An 18,259-nucleotide genomic window follows, 5' to 3' on the forward strand; every position below is an offset into this window, starting at 1 on the left:
CTTAGCCGCAGCGGATTCTGAGAAATCTCGTCCACATGGCTGGCTAATCCCGGGATTAGCGGCCGCATGCAGATTTGCCGTGGCGAAATTCCACACGAAATTTCCACGGCAAATCCGCCCCTTGTGAACCCAGTCTAAGGCTGGCTGCAAACGGAGCGAGCCGTCCTCAGCATGTCATATCCCACAGTGGAATCCGGATGTGACCCCGCCCGGCGACCCCCACATACGTGCGTTATCTGTAATGGGGATGACCACGGAGGCTTGCAGGCAGTTGTGCGCAGTTCAGATTTTTTTTTATATTTATATTCCCTGTGCTGTCACTAGGCGATGACAGGATTTTGTAAGTTGAAAGGGTTAAATCCGTCTGTGAATCTGCAGCAGAAATGTGTGCCTAAGGCCACTCTCATACATGGACGCAGCCAAAACACCGCGGTAAAAAGCACCCGTGTGAGACCTGCCTACGGCCGCACTCACACGTAAACAAAGTGCCTCTTCCGAGGCGTTTTTCGCACTATGTTTTCATAGAATGTTACGGCATGCAACAGTGTTTAACGCATCCCATCATTGTCATAGGTGATGAGGTGTGTTACCAATGCTTAAACGCACAAGGCGTTTGCGAGGCCTCATTGAAATGAATGGTAGCGTATCTGCAGCTGATTTCAGAAGATATGGTGCTCCCCTCACCTCCCGAGTCTTCATGCTGGCACCCAGTGGCTGTGCTCAGCGCAGTGCCACTAGTCAGGTGATACTGAAGTGGCATCGCCTGACCATTGTTGCTGTGCTTACTATAGGCTGCCAGGGAGCGTTGACTCTGTTTTGGATGCGGAAATGCCGTGGAATGTTCCGCTGTGGAAATCCGTAGCCTTTCTGCTATTTGTAAATATATCCTTAAGGCCTAATGCACACGGCCGGATTTCTGCCGCATTTCGCTGCAGCTATTAGGTTCTATTTAACCTAATAGCTCAATGTACATGCTGCGGAATTCCGCAGCATGAAATTACCCGCAGCATGTCTTATTTGCTGCGGGTATACGCACAGATGGCTTCCATTGTATTTAATGGAAGCCGCCCGTCACGCTATACTTCCGCTGTAGCACAGCGGAAGTATAGTGCGAATACGCGCCCCATCCACGATTTCCACCCCGATCCGGAGGTGAGTATGGGGTCTTTGGGGGGTTGGGGGGGGGGGGGGCGCCGTGACGGACTCCGCTGCGGTATTCTGCTTGCTGAGCTCGTCACTGCCGTGTGCATAAGTCCTAAAATTGAAAAACTGATAGAAAATTCAAAAGCATTTGAATTTTACCTCCACGTTGCTCTAAGACCTCATGTTCACCGGGAAAAAATATTCTAAAATCCGCAGCGGATCACCCGCGCATGTGATCCGCATGTAAAATTTCCCATAGGTATGCATCGACTACCCGCAGTTATATAAATAGCCGCGGATGGCATTTTAAAGAGATTTAAAAATTTCATGTGCGTGAAAAAAAAACGCGACATGCTCCATTTAAGGCCTCATGTCCACGGGGAAAATCAGGCATGCTACGAATTCTCCATGGAGAATCTGCAGCGGGTCCCTCCTGCCCCACGGACATGAGGCATTAAAATAGGAATTTAAAAGAATTAACTCAACCGCAGCGGACCGGGAAGGTCTTCTCTTCCTCACGGCCGGATCTTCTTTTTCGGCCGGCGGATGAACTCGTCACGCCGGCGGCACGTCGCCGACGTGCCGCGCGCATGCGCCGGGCACATGAGCCGAGGCAAGAAAGATCCGGCCGTGAGGAAGAGAAGACCTTCCCGGTCCGCTGCGGGTGAGTTAATTCTTTTAAATTCCTATTTTAGCACATCCGCCGGGCCGAAGAAAGAAGATCCGGAAGAAGAGCTGGGAAGAAGGGAAGACACGCACGGCCTGCAGCAGGTGAGTATATTCTGATTTCAGCACTCATGTCCGCGGGGCAGGAGGGACCCGCTGCAGATTCTCCATGGAGAATCCGTAGCGGGCCTGATTTTCCCCGTGGACATGAGGCCTAAGTGCGTATCACGCGTGCGGGATAGCTCAATTGATCTCCCGCATGAGGGGGAAAAAAAGGAATTTATGTTCATCCGCACTGCATCCGCTGCGGAAATCCACGTTGCATATCCGCGTGGGCCACATTTTTCCCGTGGACATGAGGCCTTAAGGTGTTTTCTAGGCAGTGTCGGCTGTCTGTGTCCGGCTCTACTGGGCCTGGAGCTCTGGCCGTTGTATAGTGTCCGGCGCTTGTAATTACAGGTGCAGCTACCATTAATTTCAATAAGAGCTGCGCCTGCAATTACAAGTGCTGGCCACTACACAGGGGTCGGAGCAGCGGCTTCCACTCTGACACTGACAGCCTGCATTGCCTAGAAAACACTTCTAATTACTGGGGTTTACAAACTTTCTAAATGTAGTTTTGAATATTTTGATGAGTGCAGATTTTATAACGGAGTGATTTTATAGGGGTTTTCTAATACACAGGCGTATCAAACCCACTTCAAAACTGAACTGGTCCCTGAAAAAAATTGAGTTTTGGAACCTTCTTACACATTTGAAAAATTACTGCTGTCCTTATAAGCCGCATAACATCCGGAAACAATAAAAAGGAAAGTTTAAAAAAATACAGACCCAACGTGGACATATGGGAAATGTTATTTATTAACTACTAGCTTACCCATCACGTTGCTGCGAAGACAGACAGACATGCATACATTGGTTGTTATCTAGATATATAAAAACAAATCACAGCACAGCTTTCAAGTTACCTCAGCGGTATAATATATAACAACCAATCACAGCGCAGCTTTCAAGTTACCTCAGTGGTATAATATATAACAACGAATCGCAGTGCAGCTTTCATGTAACCTGAGTAGTATAAGCAGTAACAACCAATCACAGCACAGCTTTCATGTTACCTCAGTGGTATAATATATAACAACGAATCGCAGCACAGCTTTCATGCAACCTCAGTAGTATAAGCAGTAACAACCAATTACAGGACAGCTTTCATGTTACCTCACCAGTATAAGAAATAGCAACCAATCACAGCACAGCTTTCATTTTACCTCAACATTCTCAATATCCAGCAATTGTCTTGTGATACGTGCGGCGGATGTATCATTTTGTGGTTGAACACGCCTCCCGTTGCTCGTAATGCCTTTTGCTTTTGTGCTTGAGATGGAAATCAAACGATCTTTGTCTGGGGGGCATAACTGTCGACAATGCTCGCACGCGCGCCACCTATCGTAGGATAGTTGTACTATGCCAGTAATCTTCCCAGGAGTGTACTCAACAACTTCCCAAAGTCTCATGGCGATCGGATGAATGGTGTAGTAATGCATGACGGACGGACGGATATATATAGATGACATCAGGAAGTGAGAGAATTAGATTCCGTACGTAAAATGTGGACGCTAATTCTTTTGTGCTTAGAATTGAATAATCGAGTTGGGACCCATTAACGTTTCCTATTTATGACATAATCAATGCCCGTGCTAAATTACATTGGGAAGTGAGAGAATTAGATTCCGTACTACGTAAAATTTGGACGCTAATTCTTTAGCGCTTAGAATTAAATCGAGTTGGGACCAATCAGCTTTTCCAATTTATGACATAATCAATGCTCATGCCAAATATTATGTTTCTATGACATCGCGAAGTGAGATAATTAGATTCCGTACGTAAAATTTGGACGCTATTTCTTTGGCGCTTAGAATTGAATAATCGAGTCGGGACCCATTAGCTATTCCTATTTATGACATAATCAATGCTCATGCCAAATTTCAAGTCTCTATTACATTGGAAAGTGAGAGAATTAGATTTCGTACGTAAAGTTTTGACGCTAATAGTTTTGTGCTTAGAATTGAATAATCGAGTTGGGACCAATTTACTTTTCCTATTTATAACATAATCAATGCTCGTGCCAAATTACATCGGGAAGTGAGAAAATAAGATTCCGTACGAAAAATTTGGACGCTAATTCTTTTGCGCTTAGAATTGAATAATCGAGTTGGGACCCATTAGCTTTTCCTATTTATAACATAATCAATGCTTGTGCCAAATTTCAAGTTTCTATGACACCGGAAAGTGAGAAAATTAGATTCCGTACGTAAAATTTGGATGCTAATTCTTTTGCGCTTAGAATTGAATAATCGAGTTGGGACCCAATAACTTTTCCTATTTATGACATAATCAATGCTCCTGCTAAATTTCAAGTTTCTATGACATTGGGAAGTGTGAGAATTAGATTCCGTACGTAAAATTTGGACGCTAATTCTTTGGTGCTTAGAATTAAATCGAGTTGGGACCCATTAGCTTTTCCTATTTATGACATAATCAATGCTCGTGCCAAATTACATTGGGAAGTGAGAAAATTAGATTCTGTATGTAAATTTTGGACGCTAATTCTTTGGCGCTTAGAATTGAATAATTGAGTTGGGACCCATTAGCTTTTCTTATTTATGACATAATCCATGCTCGTGCCAAATTTCATGTTTCTGTGACATCGGGAAGTGAGAGAATTAGATTCCGTACGTAAAATTTGGACGCTAATTCTTTGGCGCTTAGAATTAAATCGAGTTGGGACCCATTAGCTTTTCCTATTTATGACATAATCAATGCTCGTGCCAAATTTCATGTTTCTATGACATTGGAAAGTGAGAGAATTAGATTCCGTACGTAAAATTTGGACGCCAGTTCTTTTGCGCTAGAATTCAATAATCGAGTTGGGGCTCATTAGCTTTTCCTATTTATGACCTCAATGCTCCTGCCAAATGTCATGTTTCTACGACATCGGGGAGTGAGAATTAGTGGCAATGATGGAAATCGAACGATCTACGTGGGGGGGTGTAACTGTCGACGACGCTCGCGCACGCGCCATTTATCATAGAATATTTGTACTATGCCTATAATCTTCCCAGGAGTGTACTCAACAACTTCCCAAAGTTTCATGGCGATCGGATGAATGGTGTAGTAATGCATAAAGGACAAACAGACAGACACGCATACATTCAATTTTATATATATATAGATTTTGTGAGGTATGACTGTCTGTATTACAAGCTGAAAACCTCACATCTTAGTTTTGTTTTTGTTTTTTTGTTTTTTTTTTTTTTTTAAATAAGCACAAAACATACTGATTAAAATTTACAATTACAGAATGACTGGAATTAGTAATAGAATTCCAAATTTATTACCACGTAAAGTGAAATAATGTTGGATTTTAAAAATTGATCTTGGTCACATAGGCCCGCGCTGGTTTGGGGAAGAAGTGGTTAATAAAGAAGTTTATTTATTGCTTTTTGGGTCAATTACTGCTTTATTAAAGCAATAACTAGAGCAGTTTTAGTTGGAACCTGCGCTATATATGCGAGATCTGACATCCCAAGCGTGTTTAGAGCCGCAGGGCAGCCCAAGACTTGCAAACTGAAAGTGATTGGCTGAGATTCTTGGAAAAGTCAGCGAAGCTGCCGGGCGGTATGGAACCTTTATTGTCCACTTTATTTTTGAGTGGACTGTTTTTTAAATAAGAATAATGGGTCTGTTGACGTGATGGGGTCTCTTTAGGGCCATGGACTGCTGCTCTTGTCAAAGGGCCCTTTTCGGGGTGTTTCAGTGCCCTTACACATTAATGAGCATCGCTAATGAATGGAGGTGGAGTGCGTTGGGATCGTTCCGCCCGCCTCCATTTATAGCAAAAACTGAATGACGAACGATAAGCAAACTAATTTTCATGCGTCGTTTAATTGGGGCGTGCATTTACACTGAACTTTTTTGGGGAACACCTAACATGTTGCGATGCTGCTGCCGGCCCCATTGAAAACAATAGGCAATGCGAGGACACGGCCTTATAGAGGTAAGTGTAGGCTTCTATGAGTATCAAGTGAGGTGTCATTTAACCCCTTGAGTGGCGTGTTTCCTACCATCCTGTCGTGCCCACCAGGGCAGGTTTTTTAAAATGGTCTAATCATTGAATTTCAACTAATTTTGCAGTTGCGTCTCAAGAGCCATAACTTTTTTATTTTTCCATTGACACGGCCATATAAGGGCTTGTTTTTTGCGCGACAAGTTGTGATTTTTTTAAACAGGGGGAGGAAAAAAAGAAATGGGGGAAAAAAGAAAAAAAGGGGCCATGTCATGAAGGGGTTAAATAATGTATTAACTTCCTTCTCTGGGTCATTACGACGCACATGGATACCACATGTGTGATTGTATTTTTGATTTTTTACAAAGTAAAGAGAGACAAGTGTTTTTTTTATTTTTTTAATAATTTTTTTACTTTTTTTTTTTTTTTTTTTTTTTAAATGTTTAAAAATTTTTTATTTTTTTTTGTCCCTTTAGGGGAGTTCCACAGGGACCCATCAGGACCCCTGATCACATTCCAGGGGTCCGATGGTGACAGCCCTTTACATGCTGCAGTGACAGCCCTTTACATGCTGCAGTCACATAGACTGCAGCATGTAAAGGGTTAACACAGCAGAGATCGGAGGTTTTCTCTGATCTCTGCTGTAAGAGCTAGTACCTAGCTGTCCTCTGACAGCTAACAACCAGCTCTCCCTGCCACAGAGGCCATCGGCTTGCTTCTGACAAGCCGATGGTCTCTATGGCAACCTGTAAACAAAGCAGGACATTGCCGACATGTCGGCAATATCTTCTGCTGGTTTTTCAAAGCCCTTGCACTGCTCTGTGTGGGTCTGTGCAGGCAGAGCACAATGTCACAGCTTGTGGCATTGTGCTCTGCAGCTCCCATAGTGATACATAGCCCGGAAATCTTCCGGGGTATATCACTATGGGCAGTGGAGCTCGTCACGGAACTTTTCCGGGCGTGCCACTCAAGGGGTTAAAGGGATTTTCCAAACTTTTAAAATCTAGTTATGGGCCTTATGTGCTCAAAACTATATAAAATCAATATTGTCCCCGCGGCGGTGTGGCACCACAGTATCTGACGGGTATCCCATTAACCTGTCCTGTGGGATCTCTAGTCCAGCCCTACAAAACTGCAATAGTAATTTTTTGAAAACCATTAAATCAGTTGGTTTAAGCAACAGACCGCTGTACGTGTCTGTCGCTCCCCCCTGTGCGCTGCGGCCCGAGCAGCTTACATTTTATTTTCCCTTTTCCTGCTCCTGGATGTGAATGTAAGCCTTTGTTACTGTGACATTTGTCCCAATGATCCCATTATTCTTTATTATCTTATGGCGCCTCGAACAATTGGTCTATTCTCATTGCATTTTTTTTCCAAGCACGCTTTTAGTGAGAGGTATGCTTAGTGAAGGAGAGACTCAATTATTGTCTTTATGCTGTGAATTAGGCCTTCGGCAAATTAGCGTTTTTTTTTTTTCATCTGTGTCGTGTCCAATTAAAAAAAAACGGACACCTGAATTGCGTGAGACACCACGTGGCTTGCGCTATTCTGATGTGATTTGCATATTGGACTCGCCCCTTCGAGATGCCATCGGTGTGCGGTTCCTCTTGGTTAAAAGATGCAATGAAAAAGATGATACGGAAGAAAATGCTCACTGACGGCACACAGCTCTGCACGTGGACGAAAAAATGTTGAGTTTTTTTCCCCTTAGGCTAGCTGTCCATGAGCGAGTTGTCATTGCGAGATCCACGTCGATAAATCACCCGCGGACCTCGCATGACACGCTTTCCATAAGCTAACTATGGAAAGCGCAGCCCGACGTCCACAAGCGGAGAATCATAGTAATTCTCTGCTTGCGGGATTCAAAACGTGGCATGCTGCGATTTTCCACGGTGAGCCTATCTACTAGATAGTAGGCTCACCACAGAGACTGTCAGTTCTCTCCCCTGCTCCCCCGCGGCGGAATATCGTGATGCAATAGAATCAGGGCCCTGATGGGGATCCATATGAAGGGCCTGTAAGTCACGCGTGTGCGCTCCCGCTTCGTGTGTTTCAGTGGAAACGTCAGAAATTGCTGCGTACAAGCAATCGCAATCTCCAGAGCTCCCATTGACATGGATGGAGCAGCAGCTCACATGCATGACCTCCATTCATCACTCGGACAAGTAAGGGATTCTAAAGTCCACTTTAAGGGACGCATGTCAAATAAAAAAAAGTGGGGGGGGGGGGCTCCAAGAGGAAGGGTTAAATGTGTCAACTTTCTATGTGGCCTTCAGCTGGGCCTCATAGGTCACCATAGATGGCAAACCCAGAGGCCATTTTCAAGCTTCCTAATGCCATAGAAAACCATTGGCATCCCGTGATGACTACTTTTCAGGAGTCTACTGGGTGACTGAGGGAGTTTCTCTCTCTGCCAGCCTTTTACATGCCAAGGTCACGTTAACTGTGGGATGCAAAGGATTAAATCACTGCAATAGGAAATCTCTCCACTCCCAGCCGCGCCCCTGTTCCTTTTGGAATGGGAGACCCCATGCTGGCCTTATTCCAATGCACAGTAAGGGCGCCTACCCACTTGCGTCGCCGATTTTCGCGCGTGAAAAACGTGGCATTTTTCGCGGTGTTTTTTGCGGTTTTTTTTTGCGGCTTTTTTTGTGCGTTTTTTTGCAGCCCTCCATTGACAATCATGGGTGCATTAAGAGAAAAATAAGGACACATATGCAACTGACAGCTCCTATGTGAAAAAACCCCACGAAACGGAAAAAAACCCCCAGATGGACAAGAACACATTCTATACTAATTGCTCTTGAGAAAAAACGCAAAACATCGCAGGAAAAAAAATCACAAGTGGGTAGGCACCCTTAGGCTGGGTTTTCACAGGGTGGAATCCCGCTGAAAATCTCACGGTTTGGCCACAGCGAAAAAACGGAAGATCTCCGCTGGGAAAGCGCTGCTCCAAAACCTGCAGCAGTTAACCGCTTGGCCGCATGCCTTTCCACTGCAGCCGGCGCTTCCATGGAGGAGAGCGCGGCTGCAACGGAAAAGAAAAGAGAATTGACATGCGGCCAGGGAATCCGCCCCACAGCCTCGGCTTCTGCCGGCTTTGCCTCAATGGATTGGCCGTCCTGTGTGCACGAGATTTTTGACAAATCTTGTATGAATGGCTGGATAATCCCGGGATTAGCAGCTGCAGGCGGATTTGCCGCAGCGACATTCCGGACGGAAGTTCCGCGGCAAATCCGCCCTATGTGAACCCAGCCTTACATAAGCATGGGAATAAGGCCTGTTAGTGACTGCTGTAAAAAATTTTAAAAAAAATGAATTGGTGGTCACTAAGGGGTTAAATATGACTAATATGACTCTTAGACTGCTGTAAAACTCGTCCTGCAGTTCCTTCTCAGGCAGATATGTAAATGATGATAGTTGTGGGGTGATTAGATGAACGGTCTTGTCACCTGAGGCTCTAAAACTCACCCCTTGGCCTATAAGGTACTATTGTACCTTGACGCTACCGGAAGCTAGGGGTTTGACAGGGCTGAGATGGAGGAACGCCGCTGGCACACCCCTAGCTTCCGGTTGGGTGGCGAGCCGACAGCAGCATGGAAGGACTTTTGCCGTGGGATGGAGGATTAGGGGTAGTTTCACTGTTAGGCTTACTGGATGGTTGTATCGAAGAATTTTCCCCCACTGGGCCGTTCTGACCAGACTGTTAGGTCTCACATGACAAGATTTGAATCACGGAATCTGCAATGGTCACCTGTGTGGATGATCCGTGGTATTCCGCATCCATTACAAGAGCATCAATTGCATGAGCTAGAGGCAGTATAATAGGGTACTGGAGCCTCCATGCCTGCCCATATCACATCTTGTGTCACAGCTAGAGGCTTTACAACAGGGTGCTAGAAGCTGTACAACAGGGTACTAGAGCCTCCATGCCCGCCCGTATCACATCTTGTATCCAAGCTAGAGATGGTACAACAGGGTACTAGAGCCTCCATGCCTGCCTGTATCACATCTTGTATCCAAGCTAGAGATGGTACAACAGGGTACTAGAGCCTCCATGCCCGCCCGTATCACATCTTGTATCCAAGCTAGAGATGGTACAACAGGGTACTAGAGCCTCCCTATAAGGGGTCAGTTTTCCACAATAAATGTTCCTTTTGCTCTGATACTGTAATTACTTATTTTGACGTTACCATTACACAGAGAAAGGTTCATCCGTCTGACAACTTCTAAGGGCTTCATTTTTTTTCTCAAAACTGTGTGTATAGAACTTGCTAGAATCCCCAGTGGTCAGTGACTGATACAATTTGTGCACATATCTGCATTACAGTCTCATGTTTCAGCGAAAAGTTATTTTGCTTATGCTGATGAAAACTAGTCTCTGAAGTGAACTTTGTGTATACTCCGATCCAAGGAAAAGTAATTTTCCCAGACCTTACCAACGGCCTCTTCTGTATAACGACTTGGTAGGAGGGCTGTTAATTAATATGGACATTATTTGCTTTATACCAGACATTAATCTTTCTTGTCCATGCTTTTGGCTCATCCCAAACAGCTTGGTGATCAGTAACTATGCATTTGGTAATGAGAGAACAATGATGTGAGTGGATATCCGAACACTCAGCTTATATAAACTTAGAGAGATCTTCAGTTCTATGGCGCTTCTGAAAGTTTTTTTTCTGGAGTCTCTAGATTAGGTGCTGGGAAGTTTTATAACTTTCTTCACCATAAAGACCTTTATCACATGTCCCAAGGATAGGTAATATATGATCACTAGGGGTCCACCCAATTGCACCTCCAGGGATCACAGGAACTGCGCCCCCAAATTTCCCTTAGTGAATGAATTGGAAGTGCACGTATGACCACAGTGTCATTCATAGCCATACTGCTCAGCTATCTCCATAGACCATGTCCTACTGTCCCATAGAACGGAGCTGGGATAAAGCAGGTCGCTGACATGTTTACAGCCTGGAGTCAGCCTGAGCCATTGTGTAAAGGGGCTGCTGCAGCCAATGACAGAGCTCGGCAATCATCACTGAGCTCTTATTGGCTGCAGCGGCAGGTTTACGAGTTATCACAGCCTGTAAACCTCAGCAAGGAGACATCCATGTGTGATCCATGGTAAAATGGAGCATACTGCGATTTATTATCCGCGTGAGACATTCACAAATCAAATTTTAAAAAAATCTGCAGGTGTTGCATAAAGTGCGGACGCCCCATGCTTCCCACAAATCCAATCCGCCCGTTGACATTGGGCCTAACTGTGGCCTTGCTAAAAGGGTTATCTCAAGGATAGGGGGATCATACCCACACCAGATATTATCTCTTCATTTACAAGACTGATTTGTGGTAATTAGCGCTGAGCCCTTTCCTGTATTGCTGAAGGCTTCTTTCTGGCGGTGACTTTACCGTACAGATACTTGGACAGGGATATCCCTCCAAGACCGCAGTATGGATTTCTCATGTGTTTTTTTTATTTCCTTGAACTCCTTTTGTTGCAGTTTTTTGTTTTTTTTTTAATATAAGTTTTTGTCTAAGGTTGCGAAAATGACAACCTGCGCCCCTGCTGCGTTCGTGCCATTGCCTGAATTTTTTTAATGTAATGTTCAAAATAAAAAAGTCGCTCTGTCGTTGTTTGATTGGGAAACCCAGTAGCATCGCTGATGTGATTCCGGCCAGAGCAGAATAATATATTTAGTATTAGGGACAAGGTTGGCTCGCTGACTGTACAGGAGGGTATACACCTACGTATACTGTCACCGTCAGATGGCATTTTTACGATTTCGAGGTATAATCCTCAATCTTTGAATAATGTTGAATACAATAATTGGACCGCTCTTATGCAACAGTATGTAAAAACACTGGGTTTTTTTACGCAGCGTTTTACTGCGCGCAGATCTGTGTTTTTGTGTGCGTTTGCCTGATGTCACAACTTTTTTGTTTTCTTCTTCTTTCCCTCACGGTAGCATAGGAATCTACATTACAATAAGTGCAGTATTCGTATTGTACCACAATCAGTGCAGCGTTTGAAATGCCACGGCAATCGTGGTAAAAAATGGGATGTGAGAGAAGCATTACACTTGCCAATGCGTATTTACTGTGTTTTTTATGCACCCCATCTTAAGGGTGGCTTCACACAAGCGTGTTTTTGTGCGTACATAAGTGCGCACCTATGTACCTGCAAAAACACGCGTGAATGCAGGTCCGTGCATTCCCCGCGAGTAAAAAGAATCCCCTGCTGCTACATCTGCGACATCTCTGACAGGTGCTTCTGATTGGCTGAGCACCTCAGCCAATCACAGGCAGCTCTCAATGAATGAATGACAGGTGAGGGGACATGGCAGCGGCGGACAGGTAAGTATTTTTTTCTTTACACTTTAATTCTTGTTAATCAGGGAAGAGCTTATATTTAAAGCTTTTCCCTGAAAAACATTTCAGGGGTGTCGGCAGACCATTGCCTTTAATGCAGCCGCGGCTCTATTGAAGGCAAAGCGTGCATTCCCGAATTGTGCACGCTTGTCCTATCTTCACAGGCGCACGCACCTGTAAAACACGGACATGTGAACACACCATAGGGAATGCATGTATTGTAATAGACGCGTGTTTTTGTGCACACGTATGCACGCACAAAAACACACTCATGTGAAGCAACCCTAAACGCCTAAAATGGGACACGCTGCGTGTGATTTTGCAAACATAAAATATGTGGAGCAAAAACGCTACCGTGAAGAGGCCGCATTGAAATACATGGAGGTTTAGTGCTGCATATTTCACGCGCTTGTCATACGCATTAAAACAAAAATGCCCATGTGAGAGCGGCCTTGGGCTCCTTTCAGACACTGTTGCTGCAGGTGGAGCGGCAGCTCAAGAGTCCTGTGGCCATGCTGCGTGAGTGGAAGCAAGGCAAAGCAGCGGATACGCCAGTCACAGCGGTCCCTGAGCGGGCGCAGGGCACAGTAGCGGGTACGCTAGTCACAGTGCTCCCGGCTGCTTCGGTTGCAGGGGGAGCGGCCGCGGAACTAGACTGTGGCGGGGAGGGAAATAGGGGACCTGACAGATGTGAGGCAAAGCACCGTCCGAACATTTGTGCCAGGGAGGGAGGGTTAGGGTGAGGGGTACGTCTAACAGCCTTATATTCTATATTTAAGACTAACTGTTACACTTTGCCCTCATCCTAACCCTCCATCCCTCTCAGAAATCTCTGGAGCTGCTGCATTACTTTAGTGGGCTGCCAGGACCTGCGGCCCATCGACCTCTGCAGCCAATCAGCAACAGGGCGGGTCACCCCCCCCCCCCCCCCTCTCAATCTTGACTCCACCTGGTGGTGGTGTCAAGAAACACTAATACCCAATCAATGTAAGCTTGGACAGAAGCACTAACGGCTCTTTTACATGAGATGGTATTGTTCAGATTCCCGTGCTCCCGCATGCAGAAAATGGACCGATGAACCCTTCAGTGTGAACTGCAGTTGTTCGGTTCTGACCGACTGTCTGCTTACTGTGACTGGAGGCGGGGGGGGGGGGGGGGGGCTCTCTGGACGCTCTGCCTCCCTTATGGCAGCACTGTGAGCGATGCTCGCTCCTGTGTATCCGCTCAGCGAGCACTTCTGGGTTGTGCTGTTGGGCATAGTTTTCCTGACTGCTCATCCCATGTAAATGGACCATAAGGTGTAAACCACAACAGAGTAAGTTTGTGTCGCCACATTGCAGCACCCGTAACAATTTAGCCATTTTTTACGCAGCTTTATTTTTTAACTTGACCCCATGATTGCTAATCTAATGCAATGCTGGCTAGCACCCCTGTAGGTACTGCCTCTAACCGCCTAAATGACAGTCCCTCTTGACTAGCATCCCAGCCGCTGCAGCACTTGGTCTGCGGTGTGCTAGAGCTGATCCCGCCACTGATAGTGGGAGCGCAGCTCTGGCATCAGCACCACCCAACTGCTGTAGACTTACGGCTCTTCATATTAATCACCATCATAAAGAAGTGGAAGGTGGAGAAAAAATATTTATGAATTAAACAGCTGTTGGTTTTATGCATTTTAAGCTTGAGTTTTTCAAAGTATTGTAGCTGTAGAGTAAGGCGGGGTGGAGGTCTCAGAGTAAGGCGGGGTGGAGGTCTCAGAGTAAGGCGGGGTGGAGGCCTCAGAGTAAGGCGGGGTGGAGGCCTCAGAGTAAGGCGGGGTGGAGGCCTCAGAGTAAGGCGGGGTGGAGGCCTCAGAGTAAGGCGGGGTGGAGGCCTCAGAGTAAGGCGGGGTGGAGGTCTCAGAGTAAGGCGGGGTGGAGGTCTCACACCAATGAAGTTTAATAAAAGAATCCGCGACTGCTGTCTGTGAGAAGGATTTACTGCTTAACGCATTGAAGGACATTAAACTTTCGATATATATATATACCAGAAGTGTAATAATGATGATCTATGATAAAAAAACTTTCCAGTAGCTTTTACTTTATGCAGCACAACAGGAAGAAAAGTCACGGTCGGTTACTGTCATCTGTCCCACATGATGGCCTCCGGGGATCTCAAGAGGGACGCAGGAACTCCTCGTTATCAACCCCTATTTATTTGTACATTGGCTCGGAATTAATGTTGCTTTAAAAATGAAGACTAATAATTGTTTGACATGTCTAAGCATCACCCTGGGCTATTCAGTTTCTAATCGAGTCGTGTCAATAAATACTGGAACTTTCTGTGGATTTGTAACTGACAATTTCCTTTATCACAACGTATACAATATGTGCCGCTGATTGGTCATATTTCAGAGAGTTGGTTTTTTTTTAACCCTAGTAAGGCTAATATCACTCGAGTAAGCACGATATGGGGCCGTGAAACTCAGCCCAATATTGCACATGTGCGATATCTTAGTGTCAAAGACGCCTCCCATCACTTGAAGGAAGTAGCGATCCCCCGGCATGGCTGAAAGGATCGGCAAGTGTTTCCCATTCAATAGGAAACCCCGCATCGCACTTGTGTGCACCTCACACACTGCGCAGTGGGTTTTTTTTTCCGGGCCCACTGAAAACAAGGGGCAGGGCGTTCCAAGGGAACGGTGAAAGATGGAACATGCTGCGTTTTTTTATTTATTTATTTTTGTCCCCCCACACGCAATGTGAGGGGAAAAAAGGATGTAGTTGACCCCATTAAAAAGAATAGGGTTCATATTTGTGCATCTCGCAATGCACAAATCTTGCGCAATTTTCTCAGCCGTGTGAAAGCGGTCTCAGGCAGAATGCGTATGGTCTAATTAGGTACCAACTACCCTTTTCACACACTTTTGGTCTAATATGGACTCTGCACATCCCGACCTTTTATTCTTAGAAGGCTTTGTGCATTTCAGGGCTCGTTCACATCCGCATTCTGGATTTCAGTCTTCCTGCTCTGTCTGGGGACCAGGTAAACGGCATCCCCTAGTCCGAACCTGAACGGTGCCGTATATTGACTATAATAGGATCCATTTAATTTCTGACTAGCAGTCTGGCATTTTGCCAAAATTTCTAAGACAAAAGAGCACAGCTTCTGCTAGAAGAAATCGGCAACAGAGATTCTGAACGGAACCTGCTGATGTGAACGAGCCGTAAGGCCGCCTGCAGACGAGCGGGTCGGATCCGGCAGCGAGAATTCTCGCCGCGCGATCCGACCCGAGCGCCTGCAGGGACGAGCGCGTACTCACCCGCGCCTGGCGGCCCCGGCTCTTTCATGTGCTGGCTGCCGCGCAGCCGGCTCATGCGCAGACCGGAGCCGGCGGCCGGGTGAGTGCGAGCCCCGCAGAAAATTAGAACATGCCGCGGTTTGTTTGCCGCGCGAGATTTCGCGCGGCCAAACCGCGGCCGTCTGCATAGGAGTGCGTATTTTAATGCACTCCTATGCAAACTTTCAGCGACGGAAATCCCGCGGCGGGATTTCCGCTCGTCTGCAGGCGGCCTAAGGCTTTGCTTTGGTCTGACCTTTTAGTTACGAACATGATTTTGTATGCATTTGTTACAAAATGTGGCACTTCAATGAAAAGCTGCATGAAAGCACCCCTGACTACCATGGTAACTGATGTTATCACAATGTGCCATGTATGCACTTTGAGAAAATATGTAAGTATAGGGGTAAGGCCGCCTGCACACGGGCGGAAATCCCGCGGCAGGATTTTCCCCGGGATTTCCACCACTAAAAGCCTGCATAGGAGTGCATTACAATACGCACTCCTATGCAGACGGCCGCGGTTTGGCCGCGCGAAATGTCGCGCGGCTAACAAACCGCGGCATGTCCTATTTCTGTGCGGGGCTCGCAGAGGAAAGAGCCGGGGCCGCCAAGCGCGGGTGAGTACGCGCTCGTCCCTGCAGGAGAATTCTCAGGCGGCCTAAAAGTTTTTTTTTTTTTTTTTTTTTTTTTTCTTCTTCTTATGTTTTAATTTGGGTTTTATTTGTGTTTTGCTAAAGGTGTGAAAATTTGTAAGATGGTTAAAGGAACACACAGGTTCACTCACAAGAGCGTATTTGGCCTGTGTTATTTTCACGCTCCTAATTTGCAGTGCTAAAAGCCCGTTGATTTCTATTGGGACGCTCACACCTGCGTTTTTTATTTTTTTAACACACACATATTACGTGTGTGAGAAAAAACACAGCATCCCCCTATTTTGGTGCGTATTATGCAGCAATACAGGCTATGGGAATTTCAGATACGCAGCTAATACCCATGTTACAGCTGCAGATCTACAGCAGATTTCGGCCTGCATAGTGTTCCTCTTTGCCTCCAAAAACTGCACCCTCACTGCAGCGCACATCCATCCCCTGCCCACCGCTACTGATCGCCAGTCAGGTGATGCGCCCTCTTCCACAGCCCTGCTTATACATCCATATTCACATTTCTGTAAATTTGATTAACTCTTAGTAAAAAACTGAAAAAAATTCATATCAGTTCTAACAGATTATTATAATTTTTTTTTTTAAATAGAAAACGAATACTTATTAAGGTGCAAATTGCAAGAACCCCCAAAGATGGCAGCTAATAAGCCTAAGGGACAGAACTCGTTGGCATTACATAAAGTCATCATGGTGGGAAGTGGTGGTGTCGGAAAATCTGCTTTAACCCTTCAATTCATGTATGATGAGGTAAGTACAAATATGGTAACTTTGTTATATCTTACTACAGAAAATTGCCTCTTACTGATTTGCCGGCCACAACGTCTCCTCCTGCACTGAACATTCACCTTCAGTAAGGCCTCTCTCACACATGCGTTTAGAAAACGCTGCTCGAAATCGGGGTATTTTTACTGTGATTTTGAGCGACGTTTTTGAACGCATGCCAGGGTGTTTTGACAGCGCTTTTTAACGCACCTCATCATTGTGATTGGTGATGAGGTGCATGAAAAAGTGCTGAAATGTGCGAAAATAGAACAGGAGAGACTGCTTGAAAATCGGGGCATTAGAAATGCTGTGTTCGAGCACAGGTCTGTGAAGCCCTATTGAAATCCGAGGGAGCGTTGCACCACGATTATAGCGGCGCTCAGAATGCCACGCCAATCGCGGTAAAAAGCAGCTGGTGTGAGTGGCCTAAAAGAACAGACTGATTTACAGCTTCATCGAGCGATAAGGGGTTCAGTTGCTATCTTTAAAAGTCTATGGAGACATGAAGAAACGAGGAGGTGGCACAATCATAAACAATGGTGTAGCTAAAGGCTTGAGTAAGTTTTCTACATCACCCCAGTGCTTACAGTCACACTGCTCAGTCCTGCTGTATGATTTCCTTCATGATGTTGCTTTGTGTGTGAGAAAAAGACAGGGCAGCAGGCTCCTCTCTTCTGTGTGTAGGGTATGGGAGACATAGCAGCTAGTCTACACCCACGACTATTAAAGATACAGCCTGCAGAGGGAAGATAAATGCGGCATACAGGATGGAAATGGTGTTATTCCTCATTTATATACATGACCACTTATTCTAAAAGTCACCTGAAATGACACACAGGTTTTAAGCATTACTGTAGTGGGATAGTGGTTGCTTATTATATAGGGGTCAGATATAACTCTAGACTTTGGGAAAGATTGGGACGATATTCCCTCTCTGTGCACTGATACTTTAGGATAAACCCATAAACCTGGTTTACATGTGATGTAGAGAGAAGGCTCCTGAGAAATCGGCTTGGCTTTAAACCCTTGTCACGATAGTTTGACATTTGTGCTGTCCTGATAGATTCTGCTCCTTACAAGGGTTCAGTTACATTACTGGTAGCGAAGCCAGCAACTTGTTGTATTATGATTTTCTTTGTTTAGTTTGTAGAGGACTATGAACCAACCAAAGCAGATAGCTACCGCAAGAAAGTTGTGCTGGATGGAGTGGAGGTGCAGATAGACATCTTGGACACGGCTGGCCAGGAGGACTATGCAGCTATCAGAGACAATT

General features: G+C 45.6%; 1 protein-coding gene across 1 annotated transcript in view; it reads left to right on the forward strand.

Annotated features, from left to right (window-relative positions):
* The window catches only part of RALA (RAS like proto-oncogene A), a 48,225-nt gene that overhangs the window by 20,026 nt on the left and 9,940 nt on the right, over positions 1–18,259 (forward strand). Inside the window, exons 2-3 of the mRNA XM_066585343.1 lie at positions 16,814–16,971; positions 18,130–18,259. The exon at positions 18,130–18,259 is cut by the window's right edge and continues 79 nt beyond it. Coding sequence (XP_066441440.1) covers positions 16,858–16,971; positions 18,130–18,259 — 244 coding nt within the window. The 5' untranslated portion in view covers positions 16,814–16,857. The remainder of the gene's footprint in view (positions 1–16,813; positions 16,972–18,129) is intronic.

Source organism: Eleutherodactylus coqui, chromosome 12 (assembly GCF_035609145.1).
Source record: "Eleutherodactylus coqui strain aEleCoq1 chromosome 12, aEleCoq1.hap1, whole genome shotgun sequence".
Lineage (NCBI taxonomy): Eukaryota > Metazoa > Chordata > Amphibia > Anura > Eleutherodactylidae > Eleutherodactylus > Eleutherodactylus coqui.